This window comes from Heterocephalus glaber, unplaced genomic scaffold (assembly GCF_053883595.1).
Source record: "Heterocephalus glaber isolate CG9 unplaced genomic scaffold, H.glaber_assembly_v1.0 deba00001755, whole genome shotgun sequence".
In the NCBI taxonomy this organism is placed as follows: domain Eukaryota; kingdom Metazoa; phylum Chordata; class Mammalia; order Rodentia; family Bathyergidae; genus Heterocephalus; species Heterocephalus glaber.
Window position 1 is genome coordinate 6,395,193 of NW_028258453.1, and position 26,922 is coordinate 6,422,114.

Sequence of the window (26,922 nt, forward strand, 5' to 3'; positions counted from 1 at the left end):
AAAAAAATGAGGTCTGTGTGTATATAGAGATCTAAACAAAGGATCATAATAAATTATGGGAAAAAAGCAAGATACAAATTTGTGTGTGTGTGTGTGTGTGTGTACATGATGATTTAGTTTTGCTCAGAAAAATCATATATAGGGCTGGGGATTTAGCTCAGCGGTGCTTCCACCTGCCTTGAAAGACCAAGGTCCCGAGTTCAATCCCAGGTACCAAAAAAAAAAAAAATCATATATATGTGCATATACTGCTTAATAATATTTGCCATTATTTATTAAATTTTTATTATTTGATAGCAGTATGTTCACTACTCATCACACCTAAATGGTCTAATTTATTTCTCATAAAAATGCTATGAGATAATCATTTACTATATATTTCATAGCTCAGAAAGCTGGAGGCTGGAGAGGTTAGGAGGGCTGGTCCAGGCTGCAGGAAGGTTAGAGGCAAAGCCAGGGCTCTAGGCCTGAAGCCTGCACTTGTAACCCCCATCCTACCTGTGCTGTTCCCTAACATCTATCTTGTAAAACATCGTGAAGCATCTCAGTAGTTATGTTATAAGAAACTCATATGTGTGACGGTACTGATCGGTCATCTCCATATCTTCCATTCACTCAGAGTTGGTGGCCAGACTGCAGAAGCCTCTGGCGCACAGTTCTGAAAGTGCCATTTATCTGGACAGGATGTCTTCCAACCCTGTCACCTCTCCACAGAATCGCTGCATACAGTTGTAACTGCTAGGGTAGAGTTCAAATTAAATATTAGCTCATATTGTCTCTGGAATCTAATGTTCCCAAAAGACATTTACAAAGGAATAGCAATGTTGAAATATTTTAGGTACAAACAGGAACGGTCTTGTGTACCAACAATGACAAGGCTAGAATCTCAGCTTGATTTTTTAGGTGTCCATCACTCCCCAGCAGGTTTTTCCTCTCTGAACTTTCAGCAGTGCTGTGACTAAGCCATTCAGCCCACTGTGTTAAATGCCTTTGGTGAATATGTGTATGTAAAGTCACTCATATTATCCTGCAAGTGGTCCCTTTAATATGGTTTGATTCCCTGAAGAGATTGGGCTACTACTGAGGTCCAGTTACTAAAATTTAGAATTTGGAGCACTAGAATTTGTGCCAGAAAGATTAAAATGCTTGTATAATAAGTACAGAGGAGGTTTTAGCCACCAGAATTTCTAGTCCGGGATACTGCCTCCTGCCTTTGCTTCCCATAGTCCAACCTATGATGCACATAGTTTTAGTTGATTACTTTTTATGCCACTCAAGAGGGGATTGATTTCTCTGCCTGTCTTCATTCTCTGTGACCTCAGTTCTCTATTGTCCCCTGCGTGTGAGGATGCAGCACAGTCCCCCAGCAGGAGAGAATGAGCTGAGAGATGCTATCATTTAGTATATGAACTAAAGATATAATTCAGTCTAGCATATTTTTGGTCAAGGCAAAAATAATGCAGGGTCATGTGAACAAGTTATTTATCTAGTGTATAGAACTGAATGTATGGACATTTAATTTATTATCTGGCAGCTATGGGAAACTGGACTCTAATAGTTTCTCTGTAATGAATTTGTCTCTCAAAAGTCCATCTCCAAAAGCAACAGCAACAACAAAAACCCATTATTCTATATTACTTGCCCAGCCCCCCCCCCCTTTTAAACACCTTGTTTGTTAATTTGCCTCCAGCCCCTTAGAGAAGTTGACAGTTTAGATGATTCCTGTTAGCAGAAAAGTGTGAACTCAAAAAGCTTTGCCTCTGAAATCAGTCTGTTGTATAACATCCCAGCTGGTTCAGAGTACAGGTGTGCACTCCTGCGGGGTCTGAAGAGGTAGAAGGGGCCAACCCACTCTGGAGAAGGGGCAAGGAGGAGGGGTGTTTAACAACAGAGCTGCCCAGTGTTGCAATCTTAGCCTGAACCATGTACTATCCACTGGGAGAGAATTTCATGCTGCCTGTTTGTACCTCTGAGTAATCACAGAACCTCTGCCTTCCAAAGTGAGGTGAAAGCACTGGAAAAATACATAGATTAGCTGGAGAGCTGCAGGAAAACTTAACGAAGCTTCTGCAGTTCACTACAGGCTTCTTCACTTTCCCTGGGCCAGGTACTTCGACATCAGAACTGGGGAATGAAATTCCTCAAGGTAAGAATACTCCCCTCCCAGGAAATGGACTCCTCCAATGTCCTCACATGATTATTCAGGTACTTTCACTTTTCCATATATAGGAGTCACTCAGGAGCCAGCTCTGACCAGCGGAGGGAGTGACACAGCCTCTTCCATCTGCACCTTCCCCTCTCATCCATCCTCACCTTGATCTCACGTGCTTCCAGGCAGTGAGGCAGGAGCCATCTGGTGGCTCTGCCAGAGACAAGCTTGTTGGGTTGATAGAGAAAAACGCTGGTGAAGCTGCAGCCTTGAAATTGTTACCTTGAAGAACTGTGAAACAATGAATGGACCTGTGGATGGCATGTGTGACCTTTCTCTAAATGAAGAAGGAGCCTTCATGTTCACATCAGAGTCTGTAGGCGAGGGACATCCAGGTAAGTGAGTTGTCCTGGCCTAATCAAAAATCCATCCTTCTCAACCTAGACCCAGGGAGTCATTTACTAGGAGTCTTAAGAATGATGATTGTTAGTTACAATAGGGATCTCTGGAGAGACAACATGAAATAGTTTTGTAAAAACAGTAGCTCATCATGAAGGTGAGGGTCCATGCAGCTGCCCATCACCAGAATCTTGGCACAGCGGGGCTGAGAGGACAGTAAGCTTAAGATATATACAAAATGTCCCTTCAGGTCTTAACTTTTTTGTGTTTATTTTGAGTGAAGCTTTTATCTATGATCATTGAGCAATTTAAGTCAACAGAGAATGCTCCCTAAACAAGACCATAGGTCACTTAGTTCTGCATATAAAGTCTGTGTAGTGTAAATATGAATGACTGGAGCTGAGTTGGGTCTCCAGGTGCTGGCGGGTCTCAGGTGTATTACCTAAGAGAAACGCCTATGACTTCTTGGAGAATAAAAGAAATTGGAGCATTGTTTTGGTCCCTGAAAGGCAGGTGGGCTCTGATGTGGAACATGACAGAAACTTCCATGGTGACAGGACCATGCCCAGGTACTCAGAGCTTCAAGTTGTAGGACTGAGAGGTTGTCAAGCCATGGAGTATGTCAACATCATCCACAGGGCCGGGTGAAGCAGAGTGCCAGACTTCACTCAGTAGGTCTTGGTACCGGCTCAAGAATTTGTATTTTAAACAAGTTCCTGGGACATGCCGCTACTGCTGGTATAGAAACCACAGTTTTAGGACCACTATACCAGGAGAATCCTGGGGACTAGACACACAGATTTATGTGTTCAAGTACTTCTTCAAATTCATTTAAGTATTTGAGGTGTGTAGTAACTCATCACTGACCCTTCCTTTTCCCATTTTCCTTGTTCTTGTTCTTTCCTCCAAAGTTTTAACTTTTATAACTTGTAACATGGTTCTGACCATCCCAATGCACTGATCCTTCTGTGTATATCATCCAGTGGTCCTCAACTGGGGGTAACTTTGTTCCTCTTCCCTCGAGAGCATTTTATGCATTTTTGGTTATCACAACATTGGGGAATGGAGGGAAAGTGCTCCTAACACCAGCTGGATAGAGTCTCTCAAGCATGCTGCTAAACTTTATCTTACAATGTACAAAATAGCCCCACTATAAAGTATTATATGGCTCAAAATATTAATAGTGCAGCTCTTGAAAAACCTTGAATTAGATTACTTTGTATGAGATTTACTTAACTCAATATAAACAGCCTCTTTCACTGTGTATAAATTTATAGATAAACTTTGTAGGTTTCTTGTACTTCTAACCTTGGATACATGGCTGTGTCTGATATACTCTGGTTAGTTCAATGGCTTATGAGCATTACATGTAGGTTAAGAGAAAGATCCCCACCTGGGGGAAGTGGGTTCTATAGCATAGAGTGGCTAGTGACCCTAAGCATTGCATATTGTACGCAACAGTAATGTGCTTGGTGAACAGGGAATAAAAATTCTAGCCAATCCATGGATTGTTTTGTGTCTTTACTGACGGCCCATAAATTTGTCTGATTCTATTTTCATTTACCAGTTGTTGTAGCTTGTGTCTAGATGTCTCCCCAAAGCCTCATGCAGTCATAGGTGGGGCTTTTTCAGAGGTGGCTGGATCTAGAGTTATGTGATTGGTTCGTGGTGCAATGGTAGGAATAAGGGTGCTAGGAATGAATGGATGATTACTAAATTAGTCCACTGATTAGTTTGGCACCCCCTTAATCCTGGTAGCCTGGATACAGTATAAGGGACAGAAAGAGTCTTGTCTCTTGCTTGCTTTGCTACCTTTTGCCCCCCATGAGCTGTTTCTTCTCTGCAATACCTGTCTTCCAGGCCACCCTGGCTCGGAGCCAGCCAATTATGGACTGAAATCTCTACAAACTGTGAGCTAAATAAACCTTTCCTCCCTTAACTTGTTAGTGTTGGGTATTTTGTCTCAGCAATGAGAAAAGCTAACTAAGCCAACTAAGACAGAATTTGATACCAGAGAAGTGGGGTAGTTGCTGTGACTGTAGCTGACCATGTGGTTCAGGAGCCTTTGGAACTGGCTTGTGGGAAGAGTTTGGAAAGGTACAGAGATACTGGCTGAAAGGGCATCCCTGGAAAGCCTTAGGCTGTACTTGATGGGAGATTCTGGTCAGAGCTCAGAAGACCAGCATGCTGATAGAAATGCTCCCAGTAAAGACCAGGCTTGGGAGGTTTCTGCTGCAAAAGACTACATTGGCTGTTGGACTCCAGATAATGTGTGTTATGGCTTGGCAGAAAGGTTTTTGCTCATGTCCAGAGACTTTACCTGAGACTGAGATTAAGGGCAGACAGTGGACTAATGAATCCTGCAGAAGGAATTTCAAGGCAGTCTAATGCTGAGGCTGTCGCATAGCTATTGTTGGGGGCTTTTAGCCAGATTTATGTTTCAAATTAAGAGCAAAGACCCTAGGAGAATGATTTAAAATGTTGTGAGTTTGGCCAGAAAGGAAGCTCCAGTAAAGTTGCAGTTTGTAAAGATGGAACAGAGAAGAAATTAGTCACTGAAAATATTAGCAAGAAAAAGTCAAGTATTTCAGAAGAAGACAACAGAAAAGATGGCCTGAAGACATCACTAGAACCAGTAGGACTCCAGCCTTTGTAGCGTCAAGAGTTGCAAAGGTGAAAGAGTTTGCTCTGAGAAGAGAGCCCCAGAGCACTATGTTCCAGAATGGTGGCAGCCTAGAGAATTTGTTCCTTGGGATTAAGTTCAGAGTGTTCAGCGATCTAGGCACTCGACCCCTATAGACAAGAGGGAAGGAGGCCTGGCGGACCTTGGCATCATCCACATGGTGCTGGTTTTAGATGAATGCAGAATGCAAGAATTGTGGGCTCAGGAAGGATTCCACCCAGATTTCAGAAGAAGGCCTAGGAGACCAGGCAGTGTGCCCCTGAGAGGGCAGTGTGTGAAGCTGTGAATATGAAGCTGAAGGTATAGTGGAGACCCCAGAAGTTTGGAGGAGCCAGAAACTTGGATTGTCTGAGGAAAACTGCAAGGAGGGAGCAGAGTCAGCCCAAGAGAGAAACTGTGGGAGCTACCAGAAGTATGTAGCACTAGAACTATTGTAGGGATGGAGCCACCCAAGCCCTTTGGAGTTCACATCTTACCACAGATTGCTTTGGATGCTGGACATGAGATTACAAGACTTAATGTTTGCCCTGCTGGATTTTGGACTTGCTTTGGTCCCATTCCTTTGCATCCCTTTATTTGTACCTTTTGGAATGGAAATAGCTATCTTGTGCCATTGAATGTGTGAAGTGTTTAACCTCTTTTTCATTTTTACAGGGGCTCACAGCTAAGAGTTTGCCTTATAAATCTCAGAGGAGACTTTGGACTTGAACTTTTCAGCAATGCTGAAACTGTTAGGACTTTGGCAACTTTTGGGGATGGACTAAATGCCTTTTGCATAATAGGATGTGCATGAGTTTTGGAGGTCCATGGGTGGAATGTTATGGTTTGTATCTAGATGTCCACCCAAACCCTCTTGCAGTCATAGGTGGGGCTTTTTCAGAGGTGGCTCGATCTAGGTCTAAAGTATGTGATTGATTCATGGTGCAATGTTAGCATTGAGGGTGCTAGGATTAAATGTGGGTGATTACTAAATCTGTCTACTGATTGGTTTGGTAATGCCATAATTCTGGTAGCCTGAATACAATATAAGGAGCAGAAAGAGGCTTGTCTTGTCTCTTGCTTGGTTTGCTACCTTCTATTCCCATGAACTATTTCTCCTCTGTGATGCCTGTCTGCCATGCCACCCTAGCTTGGAGCCAGCCAATTATGGACTGAAACCTCTATAAACTGTAAGGCAAATAAACCTTTCCTCCTTAACTTGTGGGTATTTGGCATTTTATTTCAGCAAAGAGAAAAATAACTAAGACACTAGTATAAATTAACTGTCCTAGTAAGTCAGTTTCTTCTAAGGCTTGTTGACTTCTGCTTTTCATTCCATGCCCTTCGGAAAGATAAAATTTGTTTCTTTTTTGAATTTCAAGAAAACTGACTCCTGGCTATCTTGAGCCTACTCAGTGATATTGTTAGAAACTTTGGAGCCTGAAGAAACTTCAGAAAGGACCTCCTTATGCATTATCTTACCTGAGGTGCTGTCCTGATGACATTGCTGCACTCTGGCTTTGTCTCTATAAGTGTTGCATCTGCACTGGGTCCTTTAACCAAGCTGAGAAATCCAAAATCATACTGGGAATACCTTCAAGGGATCCTAATGGGCAGGTCTGAGGTGGCCACCATATACTCATTTCAGGATATGTTAGCTGTGGGAGGTCTTCCTGGTGGGTGTGTGCAGAATCTATGTACTCAGATGAACATAGATTTACAACTAGGATCTGCCACTAGCAGAAAGGTGTACAGAAAAACCCAAACATATGTTTAGTAGTAGTTTCTGAAGAAGAAATTAGAAATGGCAGATAAGACAAACATGGGTGCTATATATCTTTGGCATATGTATATTTAAAACTTAGTTGCTTTTGAGAGTAGAATTGCTTGATTCCAGATCTTGAGTCTTAAATATGTATTAATCTATTAAGAGCACCCATAAGTATTTTGAACATAATATGAGATGTAATTTGTGTAATAGAGGTCACATTTATTTATTTCTTCACTTGTGATTATTCAGTTTGCATAAACCCAAAACAAGAGTAGAATTTTCCACAGTGATATTTAATGATCTACATGTTAGACCACATGGAGTCTTCAAGACAAAGAGTAGAAGAACAAGATCAAGTCTAGCTCAGGGTGAACCTTTGTCATCCCTATCTTGACTGCAGAGGGCCAACCCAGCTGTTGGGCTGTCTGGTTTTCAGTGACCACGAGAAGGCTCAAGATGTTCATGGAAACGCTCTGCAAGAGAGCAACGATGTGTAGGCGTGTTCTTGGGAGAATTCTTGTGCTTATTTGTTTTCATGGTAGTGGGGATTGAACCTAGCACTCTACCACTGAGCTACATCCCCAGCCCTTTATTTATTTTGATATAAGGTCTTGCTAAGTTACCCAGGCTGATGTAATTCTCCTGCTTTAGCCTCCTGTAGCTGAGATTTCAGTTGTGAGTCACCACCACCTGCTCTTGTGGAATTCTTCTGGACAGCACTGTATACTTGGGTGTGGTGTTCTATATGACGGAATGTAGTGCAGCTATTTGTATCTGATTTGGCATATTAGCACCTAATATTACTGACATTTTTTAAGGATTCTAGATTCTATTTCTAGGCAATTTCTAGATCTTAGAATTAGAATATATTGCTGAAAAATGAGAGGCATTTTAGATGATGTGTGTGTGTGTGTGTGTGTGTGTGTATTGCTCTAGAGTCTTAGAAGAGCTGATTTTGAAACATATTTCTTTTTCTAGGGAATTCTATAATTTATATAATGGATATCTCCCCAAATGAGGCAGAAATGAAAAGAATAAAATATTCAAAATATTTCTAATTTCTTATGTTTAAAAATGTGTCTTGTTAGGTAGGTAGAATTGATTTGCAAACTGACAGAATATCAAATTACTCAACAGTTCACTTACTCAACAGTTCAGTTATACTCATTACTTTCATACCCTTTTTCGTTTTTGTCCAGATAAGATCTGCGACCAGATCAGTGATGCTGTTCTGGATGCTCACCTCAAGCAAGACCCCAATGCCAAGGTGGCCTGCGGTAAGTGACCCATCCCTTCTTGCTGGACAGCTGACTGGGCTGGGTGAGACATGCATAGCGGACCTGAAACTATAGAGTGGTAAAAGTCCATGTGCTCCAGTCTGCAGAGCAGTTTTCATGGTGTGGGCTTCCCACACCGTGTTGGATCAGGGAAGAAAACCATGAAACAGATCAGTAATCATTTTCAACAAGAATTTGGCATTAACTATCTTAGCCTCAGTAAAGAGCAGAGGGCTGGATCACTGCAGGCCTTCCTGATGCTTGATTTTTTGGGGGGTGGAGAGGCCTTTCAAAGTTCTGAGATCAATCCTCCATATGAGAAGGATGACTTCAAAGCTACAGAACTGCCTAGATGGCCATGAGCTACATTTCTGTTGTAAGAGCCTTTGATGGCTGTGCAGTCTGGTTTCTTCCCTGCTTTTCCATCCTAGTTGGTGGTATGACTCAGGCATTAAAGTGATTTATGAAAGGCAACTTCTCCATCAAATACTCATAATGAAAGCAGCAGCTTTCCTAAGGCATGTTAATGTCAAAGCCCTCCTTGTATCCTGGAGGCTGATGTGTGCTGAAGATCTTCACTGTTATTTGTGGAATAAGCTCTTCACCCTTGCCAGGATTGAAGCACTTGGCACAACAGCAGAGCCAAGAACCCTGGATCCTGGACAGCTCAGGTCCAGCCTGCTCACTTCACTGAAGAGATCACGATGCCAGCGCATCAGGCCACTGGTCAAGGCTTGGGGCAGGGAACTCAGCATAGAGACCAGAGTCCCACTGTCCTTACCATCAGCACCATGTCCTGTCTCCTACACAGAACCATATTTCCATCTCTGATGGCATCCTGGTCCCTGTGTCAAATACTTCAGGGACCCATGCCTCTCAGAGGGTAGATAATACCCTGATATCTTTGTAAACAGCTGGACATAAAGTTGGTCTGTTTTATTCTTTTGATCCAACTCCCTGCAGCTTGCAGTGGGCTGTAAGCAATATGTGGGAATGGGACAGGTGACCTGTGTTCACTATGACGGCCACATACAACCATTGTCTCTTTTAATCCACAGTCTTAGAATTATCCTCACAGAATAGTTGATGAAGCTGAGACTTAGGTTAAATAAATTGTCCAAGATCCTACAAATAGTAGGTATAAAATTCAAGTGTAACTGGTCCTTCCCAAAGCATCTTTCTGCAGGCAGCACGTGGTGATGCTCAGTGATGGTTGCTGGCCTGATTCTTTTTATTGGCATTATTTTTTTTCTGAGGCCCAATCCTCATGTGACAGCTCATGCTCGCCTCTGGTGGTATGTGACTGCTGACCTGTACGCCTTTCCTTGCAGAAACAGTGTGCAAGACAGGCATGGTGCTGCTGTGTGGGGAGATCACCTCCATGGCCATGGTGGATTATCAGCGTGTGGTACGGGACACCATCAAACACATTGGTTATGACGACTCTGCCAAGGGTGAGGACCAGCCTTTGGGTCCAGAATGCTGGCTGGTTTCTGCTGAGAGAGCCCTTGATGCTGGGCTGAACCTGAGCCTTAGTTTTAGAGGAGTACAAATCCTGATTATAGAAGCATTGTCGCTAGACCCACGTGTCAGGTTCCAAGGGCCCAAGGCTTGGACAAGAGTATTACAGCTGACCGTGTAGGGCAGCAGCAGAGGGAACAGCCTACGCCTATCTATTGTGGATGAATCTCATTACTGTCCTGCCTTCTTGGTGCTGGCAAAGGCTTTGGAAAGGAAAGCAGTGCTGAACAAAGGGAGCCACCTTTGTTGAGAACGTGCCCTCTGCCAAGCACTGTATTGGTCTTTTGCTGGGCACTGTCTCCCTTAATCATTGTGGAAACTCTGATGTACTTCTTCTGCAGATGAAGAAATCGAGGCTTAGAGAAATAAACAATTTGCAGGTGGCAATCAGGGAAAGGCCACCAGGTTGGGGAATCCACCACTGGCACAGAGAATGATGACTCAGTCCAGTTCTGGGACTGAGAGCAGTGAGGGAGATGGGCTGGCTCAGGTCAGTGCCCTTGCCAGGCAGTGTGGGGGGTGAAAGCCCAGAGGAGGGGCCTGGCTCTGTCAGAGACTGGGGAGAAGCACTTCTCTCACAGGCAGGTCAGAGCTAGAAGGAACACAGGGCCTTAAAGCATATTTCAGTGTCCAGAGAGCAGGCCAGGGAGCAGCGTGGCTTGGAGGTGCTTCAACAGACCCCAAGGGACCAGACCTGGGGCCTGAGGACAGTGACATTCCAAGGGAGCTTCAGGGCCTGCTTCCTACACTGGCTTTCTGGCCCCAAATCCACAATAAACTCAGATAATACCAGTTTTTAAAGAAAAATTTCCCTTTGGGTCTCTGTTGGCTCTCTTCACTTGCCACAGTTACCTGGAAAGTTGTAGAATTTTAGGTCATGGCAAGAAGGTCCACTTCCAGACCAACCTTCCCAGATCCACACCTGTGATCAAGACTCACAAACAGGACCATGACTATTGGAAGGTGGTCACTCCTGCCTCAGTCACATATTGGGTGTTTAGGTGACCTGTGGCATCTTTGCGGATCCAGGAAGCAGAGATACCCATGCTTCATGTTTATAAGTGAGAGAGGCACTCGTGGTAGGAGACACACAATTTCCGACTGCCAGTAGCCTGACTTGGTGCAGCCACTCATGCGTGATTAAAGTTGCACATGCATGAAAGTATCAGAGATGTGTCAAGAATCCCTGTGAAGGGCAATGACTTTTGCATGCTATCCTGAGCCTTAGCTATGGGCCTAGACAGATGCCAGCTGGTCAGAGACCATCTACCCTGACACTAAACACCATGCAAGGGACAGAGCTGTCTACCACCCTGCCAGTCGGACACTTGTCCCCACTCAGGTGTGCTCTGCCCTCTGCCTAGGCTTTGACTTCAAGACCTGCAATGTGCTGGTAGCTTTGGAGCAACAGTCCCCAGATATTGCCCAGTGTGTCCATCTAGACAGAAATGAAGAGGATGTTGGTGCTGGAGATCAGGTATCTCAGCATTGTGCATAGGAACTTGTGGGGGACATCACTCTAGTGTAATCTGTCTCCAGGTTGTAACCTGCAGGGAGGACCTGGGGAATGGTGGTGAATTCCCATAATCCCAACACTCTGGGAGGCTAAGGCAGGAGGACTGCAAGTTCAAGCCTACCTTGTCTCAAAATAAAAAATTTAAAAGGGCTGGGGATATAGCTGTGTTCTTTGTTCAATACCCAATCCTCAGTACTGAAAAAAAAAATAGTAGAGGAGTAATTGCATTTGACACTATTGGGCAGACCCACTACCCAGGCATGAGCTGGAGGAGCACGCCTGGAATGAGGTGGTTTTCCTGCTTCATGGCAGTAATTTGGGGGCTGGGTATGGAAGGCTGAAGTTGCTAATGCCTGAGGGGGGCTTGTCTTCCCCTCCTAGAGTTCTGGGGGGTTAGGGATGGTGTCTTCCCTTCAAACTTACCCAGTGCAAAATCTTCCGTGTACGGGGCATCCAGTAAAAGTGGAAATTGTAGATTTGGGGAAAGCTGTCAGGCTGGTAGTGAGAGCTCATTTTGACCCGTGTGTGGCTGCAGGGCTTGATGTTTGGCTACGCCACTGACGAGACGGAGGAGTGCATGCCCCTCACCATCATCCTTGCACACAAACTCAATGCCCGCATGGCGGAGCTGCGGCGCACCAGCGCCCTTCCCTGGCTGAGGCCAGACTCCAAGACCCAGGTGCGTGACCTTCGGGACTTCCCGTACAGCTCCCCAGAATTTCAGGCACCCAGTCCTCTTGACTCTTGCCATTTTTGAGATCAAAATATTTGGTCTGCACACTCACCAAATTGTCTATTTGAAAAGGTTATTTATTTGAAAATGTGTGTTATAAATCCACCCCCCCCACCTCTAGTACATTTTAATACAAAATTTCAAAACCACAGAAAGGTTGCAAGGGCAATTCTAGATCCTATTTTACCTTGTCACCTGTAGACTCTGATGACTCCCAATTCCTGCTGAAGCCTTGCTCCTTGCTTCTTCACAGGGTTCAGGCATTTTGTTTCTTGCTTTTCCACACTCACCTGGTCTCCACATCTTCAACAGGATGTCTTGGCTGTCTGTGACTCCCTGTGGCCCTTTTGCTTCTCTTTGTTTCTCATGGTAAAGCTTTACCTGTGCTGGGTCCAGTCCTGGCCCAGTGGGCCCTGAGCTCTCTGCTCCCTGCAGTGTTGAAATCATCCTGAAACCTCCATTTGAAGGGCAGCACTGAAAGCTGGGGTGCCACTGCACAAGCATGGCACATGTGGACCTCCCTGTTGGCCTTCACTCACATGTCCCTTCTGGTTTAACTCTGATGGCTCCATTCCTGATGATCTCCTGCTCCACCTCCTCTTCCATATTCCACCATGTGACTCCTCACATCTTGGCACCTCTTCCTCCATGTGCTCCATGCTCTGGATCCCATCTTTCTGTCACACACTCAGCTCCCAACTCCCCCACCCCTGCCACTTGAAATCACCTGCCACATTCTCAGTGCCCCACATACACATGTGCTCAAGAGCCTGCAGTGCGGTGCTCCTGTCACCTCCTCTGTTGAAGGACTGAGTCATAGCATTGCCTATTCTCCAGCCCTGCTCAGAGCTATCTTTGTCTTCACTCTACCTGGGCCCCTAAATTTCCCTGTTGTTCCAGCCGGGCTAGCGTCCTGGCCCTCCCTTCTCAAAGATTCTCACTGCTGGGAATCTCCAATCGACTTCCTACAGGCTCCACTTCTAATTTCCTAATGTCTGTTTAGTATTCCTCCAAGTTTCTGCTTCCTGTGGGAGGAGAGAAAGACCCCTTTTCATTCTGGCACTTGAAGCCTTCTGTGATCTCCCAGCTTCACCTTCTTCTGCCAGCACCCCTCCCTCCCACCCCATCTTGGCTTAGCAGACATCACTGTGCTCAGTCCCCTTTTTTCTTGGTGCTTCACATCTATGCCCCTACCCTTTGACTTACTTGGGGTCTTCTGTGGCCCCCACCTGCCCACAAGGGGCCAGCCAAGTACAGGTATGTTTATGGGTGCCAGCCCTGGCTGCCATCAGACAACACTTTCTCTTGAGCCTGCACTTGGAATCAATACACAGGGTTTTGCATCTCACTGTGGTGCATGTGGCTCTGTCCTGTTCCCCATTGCACAAATTGTCCTTGTCCCAAGTGTCAGTCCCTGCACAGGGCAGGCACTACATACTGGCTGCAGCTGGGACTAGGGAGTGTGCTGTGGCCCAAAGAGATCCCTCCTTGGGGCTTTGTGTGCTATCTAGGTGACCCCTAAGGTGGGAGGCAGGAGCCCGGGATCTCTCGGTATTATTTCAGGTTGTGGGCCAGGAGAGCTAATGTTTGTAAACAGTGGTGGTCTAGAAAGAAAAGGGCATACCCTGACCATCTGTGCAGGAATACTGTTGTGATTTAAAACAGTGGAGATTCTCAGAAAAGCAGATCCCAGAGCAGCGCTGGGAGGAAGTGGTGGAGCCCACTGAGCACCCTCCTGGGGTGAGAGTGAACAATGGAAGGTCCACCTGTCAGACCATCTGCACCAGAGAGGAAAGATCTCCTTCGCTGTGCTTAGATAAGAAACAGGAAGTGTCCCAGTCAAATCAAGATATGGTGGTGCATGCCTGCAACACCAGTGCTCTGGGAAGCTGACACAGGAGGATCTCAAGTTCAAGCACAGCCTGGAAAACTTAGTGTTATAGCAAGACCCTGCCTCAATATAAATAAAAAGGGCTTGGAATGTGCAAAGGTCCTGGGTTCAATCCCTAGCACTACAAAAAAAGTGTCCAAGTCTAGGGCATCAAGGGAAGGAGGAGAGATGGGTACCATGAATGTCAGAGGTCTGCCTGGCTCCATTGCTACAGGCAGCCCTGTGCCAACTCCAGCCGGAGAGGATGCAAGTTGCCATTGGAGCTCTGTGCAGCCCCTGGGCCGCAGCACAGCCTGGCTCCCTCCCCACACAGCCTGGCAGGGCCATCATGCCAGGAGCAGCCTAGTGGCTCTTTCCCTGCACCCTGTTTGTGAAGGATTTTCAGCACTGAGCAGTGTTGACTGAACAGGATGAATCTTTCCACCTGAACAAACTCTTGCTGGTGATACTGAGAACTGGGTGGCAGGACGGTGGCTATTTTTGTCCCTGGTCGGAGCTATGTTTTCCATGGTGTATTTTTCCCCATATCTTGCTGACGCCATGAGATAAGAGCCCTTTGCTCCACCCACCCAGCTCTGTCTTTCTGTGAAGGCGCTACCTGGGGTGGGCCTGGTGGGGGTTGGAGCATGGGTGCTCCTCTGGTCCTTGAGCCTTCCCAGGGCCTCCCTCCTGGAAACCCTGACCCCAGCTCCTAGCCTGGCGTTTGAACCTCAGTCTGTGGCCCTGTGCATCTGCCGTCTCATAGGGTCAGGCATCAGGTGGCCTGGGCTCTCATCTCTTCTTCTGAATCCCACCCTTTTGCTCTTGGGACCAGGCAGGACACAGAGTAGAAGTCTGATACAGACCGAGGATTAGATGGATGTCTGAGAGACCTTGGCTGGGCAGAGACCTTTTTGTGGGCCCAGCCCCAGGGAGGCACTTCCTGCTGCCCCGTGCCCTGAATAGGCCCCAGGGCAGGGAGCAGTCCTTTGTCATTGGACACAATGTACCTGCTCTGATGGGTACACACTGCTTTGGGCAGCATCAGGCCTGTGGTCCGGCACCTGACTTGGGGTCTCCAGTGGCAACTTTCTGCTAGACAAATCCTGCCTGAGGTCACAAAGCTACCAGGTAGAGCCCAGCTCTTCCATGTAATCTTGACCAAATATTTTCAATCTGCAACCTCAACTTTCTTTTCTGTAGAATGGGCTTATAACAGCTTTTCATTTTTGGCATGGCTTGTAGGACACAGTGCACACTCAACTCATGCTTGTTTCCCTTCTTGGCTTCCTTGCTGTCCTTACCACACACTCTGCAAACCCAGGTAATCCAGGTAGCTTTCCTTTGTCACCAAGGCAGATCAGTCTGTGACATCAGACTCCTGTGCTCAGTGATGTGTCCGTAAAGGACAGGGTCCGTACAGAAGCATTTTGTCTGTGCTGTAGTGGGAGTGACATGGCTTTTGGATTGGGCTGAGCAGAGATTGGATACTGGCTTTTCACCTGCTGCTTGTGTGACACAAGACAACTGGTTTTACTTCCCCTTGCTCTGTTTTTCCTTTGTGAAGTGGGGACAGCTGCCTACATGGTGATGCCTGATATATTAACATAGTGCACAAGATAGGAGCAGAACTGGCCTGTGCAGGTGGGAGTTTGTGTTCGGTCCATGCCTGTGACCTGACCTGTGAGGACATCACAGGCGGGTCCTTCCCCCCAGGTACACTATACTCTTCCTTTCTTCCGGAAAAACACCCAGTCTCGAGCTGGTCTGGAGATAGCTGCTCCCTCTTATCTCATCCACTCTGGCCGGGTCCCTCCCACCCTTGTCCCTACAGCAGGCAAGTCCACTGGCTCCAGATGCTTCCAGGGATCCCCCACTGAGGGTGCTGGAGTCACGCCCTAGGCTTCTCACCTTCTGTCTCAGAGGCTCTGGGTTTCAAGTCTGCCCTGCCAAAGCTTTCTCTTGACCTTTCACAGCCCAGGCCAAGGTGTTCCTGTCCCTGCCAGTGACACATGGTCCATAGATTCCTGTTGTCATTGGCAGGAGCAAGGATACTTTGGCCAGAGGCTGTGGAGGGTCAAAAGAGGAATTTGGCCAAGGGAACATTTGTTGGCACCCAGCAACCTCTGGAACTGCAGGGCAGGAGCCTGGTGGGTCACAGCTGAGAGGGAACTCATCTCTAAGTAGTGCCGATTGAGGTCACACATGGGACAGCTTTGCCTTATGCCCAGTCACCTCACAGTACCTGGCAATTTTTCCAATATGAAAATTTGTCACATTAAGCTTTCCAAAGCTCTTTGAGGATAGGTGGCCTCACTTGTCCTCAGGGGTCCTGCCAACCTCTGTGCTGTGCTGCAGCCTCATAACATCTCTCCTGCCCTTCTGATGCCCAGGTGACAGTTCAGTACACACAGAAAAATGGTGCAGTGATTCCTGTGCGTGTCCACACCATCGTCATCTCCGTGCAGCACAACGAGGACATCTCGCTGGAGGACATGCGCAGGGCTCTGAAGGAGCAGGTGATCAGGGCCGTGGTGCCTGCCAAGTATCTGGATGAAGACACCATTTATCACCTGCAGCCCAGCGGGCGCTTTGTCATTGGTGGCCCCCAGGTGTGTCCGGGTCCCTAAAGTGACTTGTGTTCCAGAGCACAAAGACTGCAAGAGAAACCTTTGAGCAGCTCAGCAGGGCTGGCTGGGGACTAAGTATGAAGTCTTGAACTTAGTCTCATGTATTTAGTGCACTCTGGCGTGTGTGCATGTATGTGTGTGTGTGTGTGTGTGTGTGTGTGTGAGTGTGCTGTATATCTGTCAGTACCTAAGGAAGTGAGGACACATCCCTAGGAGTCTCAAATGCCATCTCATTTGTGCACAGCAGCCACTCCCCTGCCAAGCTCAGGGTCTCACTCACAAACCACTGGCATGTTTGCTCACGGCTGCCCCTTCCCAGGTGGCACTTGCTGGGTATCTGCTGTGACTGCCACCAGCTCTTGTGGGAGCCACAGTGGGGCAGAGACTTCTTAGTGGGAACCCCTGCTACTCCCTTGCTCTGTTCTACAGAAATGAGAAGGTGGAGATCAAATGGCAGAGCACCTTCAAGAGGCAACTGACTGCTGCTTGGGGACCGCAGCTGTGGGTTGAGCTCTGGGGGCAAATGGAGTGTAGAAAATGGGGTAAAAGGAAGTTTTTTCTTGCAGGACTTTTCAAAGCCTAGATACACTAGAGTGAACCCTAAAAAGGGGGTTAGAGTAAGCAGATTCCCCCCAAATCATTTAGCATAGACCACTCACCCTTTAAACTGCATTTTAATGGAATGTATTAATCAGCTTTCCCTTGCTGAGATACAATACCAGACACCAGCAACTTAAAGGAGTAGAGGCTTATTTGATGCACAGTTTCAGGGGATTCAGTCCATGGTCAGCTGGCTCCGAGGCAGGAACATCATGGTGGAAGGCTGTGGGGGAGCATAGATGCTTACTTTAGTTCATGGCAGCTCAGAAGCAGAGGAACAGTGCCAGAGAGGAACTGGCGTGGGGCCATATACAGTAGCCAGACATACCCAGAAGTGTGTTTTACTAATCTGCTAAGTGTTTTTCAATCCAATCAAGTTGACATGTCAGGATTAACAGTTACATTGATCAAAGATACACAAGGAATACTTGGAAAGGGTGACATGGGAGTAGCTGGTGATACCACTTGGGCCATGACCCAGTGTTTTTGTTTTTGCAGTGTAATTCCTGCCTGCAGATGGATTTCTCCTTATCATGGACTCAAAGGCATGGTGGGTGGGGCGGCTGTGACCCCAGGCAAGTTCTGTCCACATTCTGAATTTTTCCAGTAAAGTGCTGATAGGTCACCTGATTTCCATAGGTAGTCAGTGTTGGAACCGGGATGAGAATCTCGGGTTTCTGGAAGATTCCCAGCCAAAGGGTCTTTGAAAAAGACCTGAAGACACCTTCAGGGTATCCTTCTCAAGGGCTTCAGCCCCCTCTACCTATTCAGGGGCTCAGGTACTCATATCTTCCCTCTGTTTCTTTGCCTCTGCAGGGGGATGCAGGTGTCACTGGCCGCAAGATCATTGTGGACACCTATGGAGGCTGGGGGGCTCATGGTGGCGGGGCTTTCTCTGGAAAGGACTACACCAAGGTGGACCGCTCAGCAGCCTATGCTGCCCGCTGGGTGGCTAAGTCCCTGGTGAAAGCTGGGCTCTGCCAGAGAGTGCTTGTGCAGGTAGGTTGGCCCCCACATTCCTGAGCCCACCATCCTGCCTCTGCTGTCCCTGCCTGAGGACACCGATGTTTCTGAGTGTGGCCTTTCTGAAAGGTGTCCTATGCCATTGGTGTGGCAGAGCCACTGTCCATTTCCATCTTCACCTATGGAACCTCAGAGAAGACAGAGCGGGAGCTGCTAGAGGTGGTGAACAAGAACTTTGACCTCCGGCCAGGTGTCATTGTCAGGTAAAAGGGCCACCAGCTGCTCATGGAACTTTGCCCCTCCCTCCCCCACATGCATGGCTTTCATGACTGAAAGGAAAACAGAAGAAAGGACCTTCCAGCTGCCCACAGGTCAGGGTCTGAGGCTCTCAGGCTAGCACAGGGTGTACCAGGGCACGGGATGCCCAGCTTCCAAGTTGAGGGAGGCCTTGTGAGAGCCCTGCTGGCCCAGCAAACAGTAACTCCTCAGAAAAGCAACCATAAGGCCAACTGGCTGGGAATTGAGTTGGAAGTGCACTGCACGTGCTCTTGTTTCTCATGCCACCCTGCTTCCTGGAGCTTGGCTGTGTGGTGCTTGGCCTGGGACAGGCAGTGGGGGGCAGGGGAGGAGAAAGGTGGAGTTTAAATCCCATTCCTGGTGTGTCTGTGTGGTCAGCTCTCTTGGGAGCAGCTGAGCCTCCCTTTCCTAAGCCATGACACAGGAGGGGCTGTGGCAAAGGCAGGACATGTAAGGCTGAAGCTCCATACAAGCTGCCCTTAAAGGCTATTTTCTGCTCCTGGGCTCAAAGTTCAGGGAAAGAGACCCATTTCAAAATGACCTTGTCTTCTGCTGACCATGCAGGGATTTGGACTTGAAGAGGCCGATCTACCAGAAGACAGCATGCTACGGCCATTTTGGAAGAAAGGAGTTCCCATGGGAGGTGCCCAAGAAGCTTGTGTTTTAGAGCTGGCAAGAGTGGGCCTATCTTTGCCCTGCACGCTCTTCTCTAAGATCCCGGATGCCCAGATCTCCCAGACTTTCCTGGCATCATGTTGCCCTCCCCCTCCCCCACAGGGCAAAGCCCAGCCCCCTCCTTTTGCCCCACCCCATTATCACCACAAATGTTGGAAGAGGGCAGGTAGCTTCTGGGTGTTGGGGTCAGGATTCTTGTGAGCAAAGTCGCAATGCTCCCCTGCCTGGCCTTGGAGCAGGGCAATGTTGATTGAGTGGAAGGGTCACCCTCATCAAGAGAAAATCCTTTCCCTCACCCCCCCGCCACAGCTCAAACCTGACCAGATCTCAAAGCTCCTGTGGACCAGGCATGCCAGGCCTCCCCCTTCTTACATGTGGCCAGCGCCCTGATCCAGGGCCTGGGCCAAGTCCTGCCCAGCCTGGGCATCCAACGTCTCCTGAGCAACTTGTAGTGTGCAAGGGACCAAGCCAATGATCAATCTCATGCCTTCTTCCTTCCAACATTATGAAGTGGTGTCCCTTTTGTTATCCCCATTATCAATGGTGGAAACCAAGGCACAGAGAATCTATGTAGCTTTCGCAGGGTCCCACAGCTACACATGTCATGGCTAGAAGTAGGCCTGAGCTATGGCAAAGCAGATTGGAACAAGGCTGGGAATGCTAGCCTAAGGCCTGGGCCTGGGTGTCCTGGAAGTCAGGTTCTTGGCAAGGCCTGGATGATGCTCTTTATGACACTGAAGAGTCAGGAGGGAACCAAGAGATGGTTTCATTGTCTCACTTGTCCTGGAAGAGGGTCCAGGGAAGGGTGGGCAGTGTAGCCCATCAGGCTGGGCTAGAGTTTGGGATTAGAATCCCAGCTCACTGACCTCTCAGAGACCTGAGAGCTTGGGGTTTTGGACCTCTGCAGCCTGTGGTCTAAGTCACATCCAGTGTCTCCAGGGGTCTCCTGGAGCAGGGGTAGTAGCTTGTCCCAGAGCAGTGCAGCCCTTGGGTGAAACCTGGGACCCTGTGACCTTTGAGTCCCTCCCCTTCTCTGGCCTCTTGTGCCCTCTAGAATATAAGTGCTATGGTTAAGTGGGAGCTCCTCTGATCCCCCTTCCAGAGAGGCCAGTTCTGAGGCCTGGGTGCCTCATGTTAATGATGCCTGAGTGCAGGGCTGCCTCTTGGTGGTGGACAAGGTGCCTGACGAATGATGATTTTCTGCCTTGCCAGCTGCTTTGAGAGGACACATCTGCCCCCAAAGGGCCTGAGTGGTCCTTACCCCACCATGGTCTTGGAAACTGTGAGCTCTTCTGCCTTTTCATCGGTGGCTGGTGCCACTTGCTCCATTTGTCCTCACCCTGGGCCTTGGACAGCAGATCTCAGCCCCCTTGCTAGCAGCCAGGGAGACAGGCTCAGAAAGGACCTTCCTTGGCCCCAGATGAACCCAGGGGACATGGCTTCTTCTCAGGGTACACAGCACTGGTTTTGTCTGTAAGACTCTGCCTGGCAGCATCATGTAGGAGAAAACACTGATCTGGGGCTTGGCTTGGAGCACAAAGACCTTGGCTTTCCCTTCCACGGGGGCAAAGCAACTCCTTGAGGAAAAGCCAAGCCCCAGCTACCATCATACTTTGGAGCTTCCTCGTGACTTAGAAGCTCTGGTGTTTCTCAGGGCCCCTGGCTGTGTAGGGGCCTCAGGGTCCCTGCAACACAGGGAGGAGCAGGCTTACAGGTGTCTGAGTTCCTCCAACTTGGGCTATTTTTGAAGTGGAAATTTCCTGCCCCCTAGAGAAGAGAGACCTTTTTGGCCTACACTGTTTATATGATCTAAAGCCTTTATTAATACCTTCTAGGATAGTGAATAAAAAACCAATGAGCAACGACCCTATTTTAGCTTTTGTTTGCAAATCCCCAGAGATGCAATACCTAACTCCCCGACCCCCAGCAAAATGGGGTCCTCCCCTCAGGGTTACCCTAAACCAGCCCATGGGGCGACCCCCTCCCCACAATGGACTAAGCCTTTCTCATTTACCAGCTCCTGTGTTAAATCACTGCATGGCTGTATTTGCTCTTCACCATGTCCCTCTGAGGCGCGGCCTGAGGACCAAGGATGCTTGGGCATGTGCAGGGGCACTGGGCTGGTCAGGGGCTCCTTGGTCTCAGAGTGTGCCCTCGATCACACGCATGGCTGCCCCACTTCTTGTCTCTGTCCCATCTTTCTGCCCCTCTGCCTGTTACCTGCAGCAAGGCTGGCACAAGTGGACTCGGGCCATGTATGCTCAGTGTTTGGACAATGACTGAAGGGAATAAGCAAGTGAAGGGTGTGGCCAGGCCTTTAAGTGGGTGCGCGTTTCCCCTTTGTGCTTTCCCCCATTTTCAGCTGTGAGGGGAGCATCCAGGTGATTCTTCATTAGCAGCAGGTGTCTACAGGAGCCCTGAGCATAGCAGGAGCAGGTGGGGAGGTGGGGCCTGTGCAGCTGCCCACAGCGGTGGGAGGAAGGACTCTGGGGCACGTGCCCTGCAGGCTGAGCACAGGTCTGTGTGGCTTCACCCTTCTTTAGATGAGGATCTTACCAGAATGCCGGGAAGGGCAAAGGTGCACCAAAGACCCAGGACCGTGGCCAAGGGGAGGGGAGCGGCTCTATGCCGAGAAGCCACTCCATGGGGCAGGCAACGAAATATCACACATCACAGAATGAGGTGCACATATACGGACAGCAAGACCCTCACAAAGCGTATGGGAGGAGCTGTCTGCAAAAGGGCTTAGTGGGAAGAAATGGCAAAATAATTTCTGAAAGCAAGAAAAGGAATCAATTTCTGGGCCATCCTCAAGTGTCACACTATCAGGGGAACATGGGAGCTGTAAAGGAGCTTGGGGGAGCTGCCAAGGGGGGAAGGAGGGGATCCTGGAGGATGGGGGTCCTTAGAAGCCAATTAAAGATAGCGTTTCTGAGATCAACTATGAAAAATGACAGTATGAGGAGATTTGAGGCCTAAGAATGTCCAGTGAATTCAGCCACATAGTGTGTTGGTAATGTGGGAAACGGCTCACCCCAATTAGAATGCTTTAATGCATCTAGTCCATTTTGAGTGTGTCTGTTCAAAGTGTGTTACTACAGGGTCATCTTCCGCGTGTCTGCCCATTGCCCACCTCTCTGCCCCCAGTCTGGGCTCAGCTCTGCTCTGCCATACTCCATACTCCCTGGCTTCTCCAAACAGGCCGAACTCCCTTCCTGCCACAGGACCTTTGCACATGTCATTCTATCACAGATGCTCTATCTTGTTTTGTGAATTTCAGGTGAGATTTCTGTGTCTCTAAAAAATGCCCCTCCTTGACATCCTCTCTTTTCTACTCTATTACATTTTTAGTGTCTTCATTTCCTCATTTTATCCCCTTGGGGGCCACCTCCCTCCCTTGTACCCTTCCTCCACCACCCACCCATCCACTCTCCCTCCCTACTTTTCTTCACATGGTCGTTTCTCTGAATCCTTGCAGCTTCAGCTTACAGGTCACCCTCCAGAAAGATACTCCCAAATACCTTCCATAAATTATACTCAACACCATCTTTGTCCGGTACTGGGATATCAATGATGAAAAAATCCTTAAGTAGCTAAATATTTTTATTAATTATTAGTAATGATGTTATGGCAACCATAATAGCTCACACATTGAAGATAATGTATCAGCCTCCCTCGAAAAGAAAATTTTTCTTCTTTTCCAGCTTTATTCAGGTATAATTGACAAACAAAAATTGTATAAATTCAAGGTGGACAAAGGGTGAGGGCTCTTGACCTGGTAGTGACCTGATGCTCTCCCCTCTGTTCCCTCCTGGCTGTTCATCATCTTTGGTTTTCTGCTTGTCTCACCTCAATTGTACATTTTTGCCTCTCTTAAAAAAAAAAAACTTTTTTTTTTTTTTTTTTTTTTTTTGGTCCCGGGGATGGACCTCGGATCCTTGCGCTTGCGGGGGCAGGCGGCGGAACCACTGAGCTAAATCCCCAGCCCGGAAAAAAAAAATCATTTTGTAACTAGCTCAAAGCCTTTACATTTTCTGAGCTCTGAGATATTTTTTTCTCATTTCTATTTCCCTGTTTTCCTCGTTTCTTTTCCCATTCCTGACTTTCTGAGCCACCTACTGTTTTAATGACTTCTTGATCCAAAATTTACTTCCAAGGGAGTTCTAAAATTTCTACTTTCTTACTTTCTTTTTCTTCGATGTTTCGCTTGTTTCTAGTTCCACTAACAACTAACTACAGGTAAAAATTTCCATTATTTGTATTTTTCAAAAAAACTTTGAAGAATTGGGGCACCGCAAAAAACAAACAAACAATAAATAAATGGGAAATTCTCGCTGTAGTCCAAAATGGTGAATTTTAATAAAATAATCTGCTGTTATCAAGGTGTAGGTGTAGCATTTATTTCAATATGTTAAGAATTTAAATATATACACTTTTTTAAGAGAATTTCTTTATTCACAAAGTGCATTTTTAGCTTGTTTCAAATAAAGTCTAATAAACTAGCCACTAGAAGTTCAGAAATGATTATATAGATGATAGCTACAAATACCAATATTAATCTTTTAAAATCAGTAAGCATAGTCATTAGGCCTTTACACACATATTTGCACCTTAAAGATCAGAGTGTCCTGTCTTCCACTAAAGTAGAAACTGCTCATGCTAACCCACCCTGGGTTAAGCCTAAGGTTTTCATCTCTTTACCTTGATTGTGAATAGAACCTTCCCTTGTAACTTACTAGCTTTTAAATACAAATTCCAATGTATGGATCAAAAAAATAAAAATATATTTACCATCAGTAAATTCAATTACTTAATACTGCAAAATATACTGTTTGTAAATACATCAAAACCAGTCACAATCTAGAAGACTTAAAGATGTATTTTTGTTTATTTTAAATGAAAAAGACCTCATTTCCTAACAAACAGGTAAGCTACCAAATAGTTTCATAGAGCCTCATTTTTATTTTCCATCATCAGTCTCTTCCCTGTTTGAAAATGGAATCTGAGAATTCTTTTAGATTTATTTAGCTTACACACTGGAGATTCCGACAAGCACCTAAAGAGATCCACAATTAGTGCAAAAATATAATATTTTAGAGGTCATTCTTTCCCAGTATAAATAGAGCTAAGGTTACTAAATACCAGATTTTATGTAAATATGTAATTTCCTACTTTTCTTTCTGAAAGAGAGCAGATAGAAAAATATTAACATTAGGTTTAGTGAGATTTATAGCCCATGTATTATAAGCTTTATTTTAACTGCAAACACATTTTAGCCACATTTAGGGTGAAAATAAACTTACTGAGAATATAACTTCATTATTTCTGAAGGCTAGATGCAAGAATGCTGATCGTTTTCCTTGTAAGTGGGATACATGCCAGAACACTTACAGCAGTCATTTGATAGGAATGAATACATTCAAAAAATACCAGTTAATCTGGGGAGAATTCTGTATTTGCTTATTTCCTCCATTTGGTGAGGCTTGGTATAGGTATTTCCCGGCACTTTCATCATTTATCTTTCTTCTTTGCTTCTCTCTTCTCATCCTTCTGTCTTCTCATTTTTGAATTTGACATTCCTTCTTCACCTTCCTTCTGAGAATTATCAGTTATTTGATTGTCCTCAAGGAGTTTTTGTCCTGTTTATTTTGCAGTTTTCTTCACCATTGCTTTGATACCAATGTTGTCAACATTATAGGCAATTATACCAACATTGATGGCAGAATCCACTGCTCCTGCATTATGCCCGTATTTGTATCTGACAGTCTGTATGGTTTCTGCTGAAACATTGTCAACAATGCATTTAGCTGCACATTCCAATCCCTGCCAGACAGTTGAAAATTCTTGGGACACTACTTGCTACAACTGTAGCATCATCTAGGGTAGACTTTCCACCTTTGTCTCTTTTTTTTCTGGTACTGAGAACTGAACTCCGGACCTTGTGCTTGTGAAGCAGGCGGCAGAACCACTGAGCTAAATCCCCGGCCCCCATCTTTGTCTCTTAAGAGATTCTGGAACAAGTTTGCTTCCATGCTTCTTAACCTGTGGAGCTAATTCTTTTCCAACACAATTCACTACAGTGCAAACTCCATCAACCAGGAACTGGCTGACTTTGGCTGCTCCTCCTGTAGCCTGCTTAGCTATAGAAAGTCCCTTGCTGACAGCTGAACTAACTTCCACTGGTTTTTCTTCTGGCTGAATCCGTTCTCGGAGTTTAGAAGCACCTTTTTGGATTGCTTTGCCAGTAAATTCAGCGCCTTTGACTAAACCCCAACTCACCCAGGAAGCACCTGACAAAATGTTTTGAGCGACTTTCTCACTCCACTCAGGTAATTCTTTAGCTTTTTCTTCTGAAACCGGCTCACAGGGTACCATGTGACTCGGATTAACTTCTTCATTTGAAGTATCTTTAGTCTTTTTCTTATATTTTCCTTTATGACGCACATCCTTGTTGCTTTGGCCTAATGAAGGGTCTAACTGACTCACATCACTACCAGAAGCTTCTTTCACTTGGTCAGAGGGGCATCTTGTTCTTCCAGGGATTTGAAATTCATTTTCTCTTCTGCTCTGTTCCAGTTGGCCTGGAGTCGAAGGTTAGACATTTGTCTTAACAAATCCTCAAAGAGTTCTCTATCAACTTCTGGTAGCTCAGAGGATAAGACCATGCCCACAAAGCATCCTGCTGCTTGTAACATTGTATCAGGAAACATGTAGGCTCTGACAAACATTTGAGAACTGGAGATCTATCAGGAACTAGAGGATACAACCAGTTACAAACCTGAAGAAACCCAGGAGGGCAGTTTAGAACTGTATCAAGAGAATTATCCAAGAACCTCTCAATTCAAAGGTACCCAGAATATGAAGGTGCACTGACCTCCCCGGCAGGATTTACAAAAAAAAATCTGTACTCCATTTGGTATCGAAATCAATTCATCTGCATCCATCCCTAAGGTCTCAAGAGGAGGTGGCTGAGAATGATTCCTGTAGAAATCTTCTCCAACTGATGAAATTTCACCAGAATCTGTTCCATAAGACACAGTGTAGTGACACTCCACAGCCTGAGGAGTGTAAGCAGGAGGAGCTTCTGCTGGGCAGCTTGGAGATGGTAAGGCTAGAGAAGAAGGTGCAGGGATAGGTCCTAAGCTTGTAGTTTCAGAGTTTCCATTTAGTTCAGCATGCTGAGGAGGTGACTTAGAGGGCTGAGGCCCTGGCAACTTTTCACACATGTGTTTAGGTGGAAATTCTGGATATAACTTGGGTATCTCCTGAAGATCATTCCACAGGGAAGTGGCAAGACCTTTCTCTAGAATTTCTAACCTGGTGTGTACATTCTGTAGTGGTTCTTTCATTTTCTGTTGCATCTGTCTAGCAGATTCCCATCCAGGGCCTGTGTGTTGAGGCTCTGTTGATATAATGCTGATTCCCCCGAGCAGGTGTCCTAGTCCTTGCTTATAGTAGTTCTTTGCTTCTTCCTTATGACCTAATTCATCTGTATCCAAACCTTTATCAACAAATAAAAAAGCATTCTTGTATGTGTCCCTGATAATCTTAATTTCAGCAGGTTCTCCATTTTGTGACTCTTGCTCCATTTCTGCGCCTACCAGACCTGGCTTGCTTGGGCGCTGCCCCAAATTCCCCAGCCCCGCCGAGACTGCTGAGAAGCCATGGCTCCAGTGCCCGGCTGCCCTGTGGGCTCTCTCTATATTTAATTATATAATTTCTGGTACTCCTTTGGACAGGGATTTTAAACTTTCCTTGGGGGGAGCAATTGATGAGAAAACAGCCCAACAATCAAGTGAGAATTCTAAGGAATGCTAAGGAGTGATGGCTTTAGGCCCCTTCGTTCCCTACTTGCTTGC

The 26,922-nt window shown here is 46.6% G+C and overlaps 1 protein-coding gene and 1 pseudogene across 2 annotated transcripts; one reads left to right on the forward strand and one right to left on the reverse strand.

The window, feature by feature from the left end:
• Positions 1 to 1,979: 1,979 nt before the first annotated feature.
• On the forward strand, positions 1,980 to 23,441 carry Mat1a (methionine adenosyltransferase 1A). Of its 2 annotated transcripts, XM_004867756.4 has the most exons (10): positions 1,980 to 2,146; positions 2,230 to 2,544; positions 8,181 to 8,258; positions 9,590 to 9,712; positions 11,144 to 11,256; positions 11,831 to 11,974; positions 16,292 to 16,510; positions 17,945 to 18,127; positions 18,221 to 18,354; positions 18,953 to 23,441. In XM_004867756.4, exons 2-10 carry the CDS (start codon positions 2,451 to 2,453, stop codon positions 19,053 to 19,055), a joined length of 1,191 nt encoding a protein of 396 aa, XP_004867813.1. In that variant the 5' UTR covers positions 1,980 to 2,146; positions 2,230 to 2,450; the 3' UTR covers positions 19,056 to 23,441. The 2 variants fall into 2 exon arrangements, with proteins under 2 accessions (XP_004867813.1, XP_087057278.1); XM_087201152.1 differs by lacking the exons at positions 1,980 to 2,146; positions 2,230 to 2,544 and adding an exon at positions 2,647 to 3,117.
• A 1,133-nt stretch (positions 23,442 to 24,574) lies between these two features.
• LOC101715348 (spartin-like) lies at positions 24,575 to 26,663 on the reverse strand (annotated as a pseudogene).
• Positions 26,664 to 26,922: the final 259 nt, after the last annotated feature.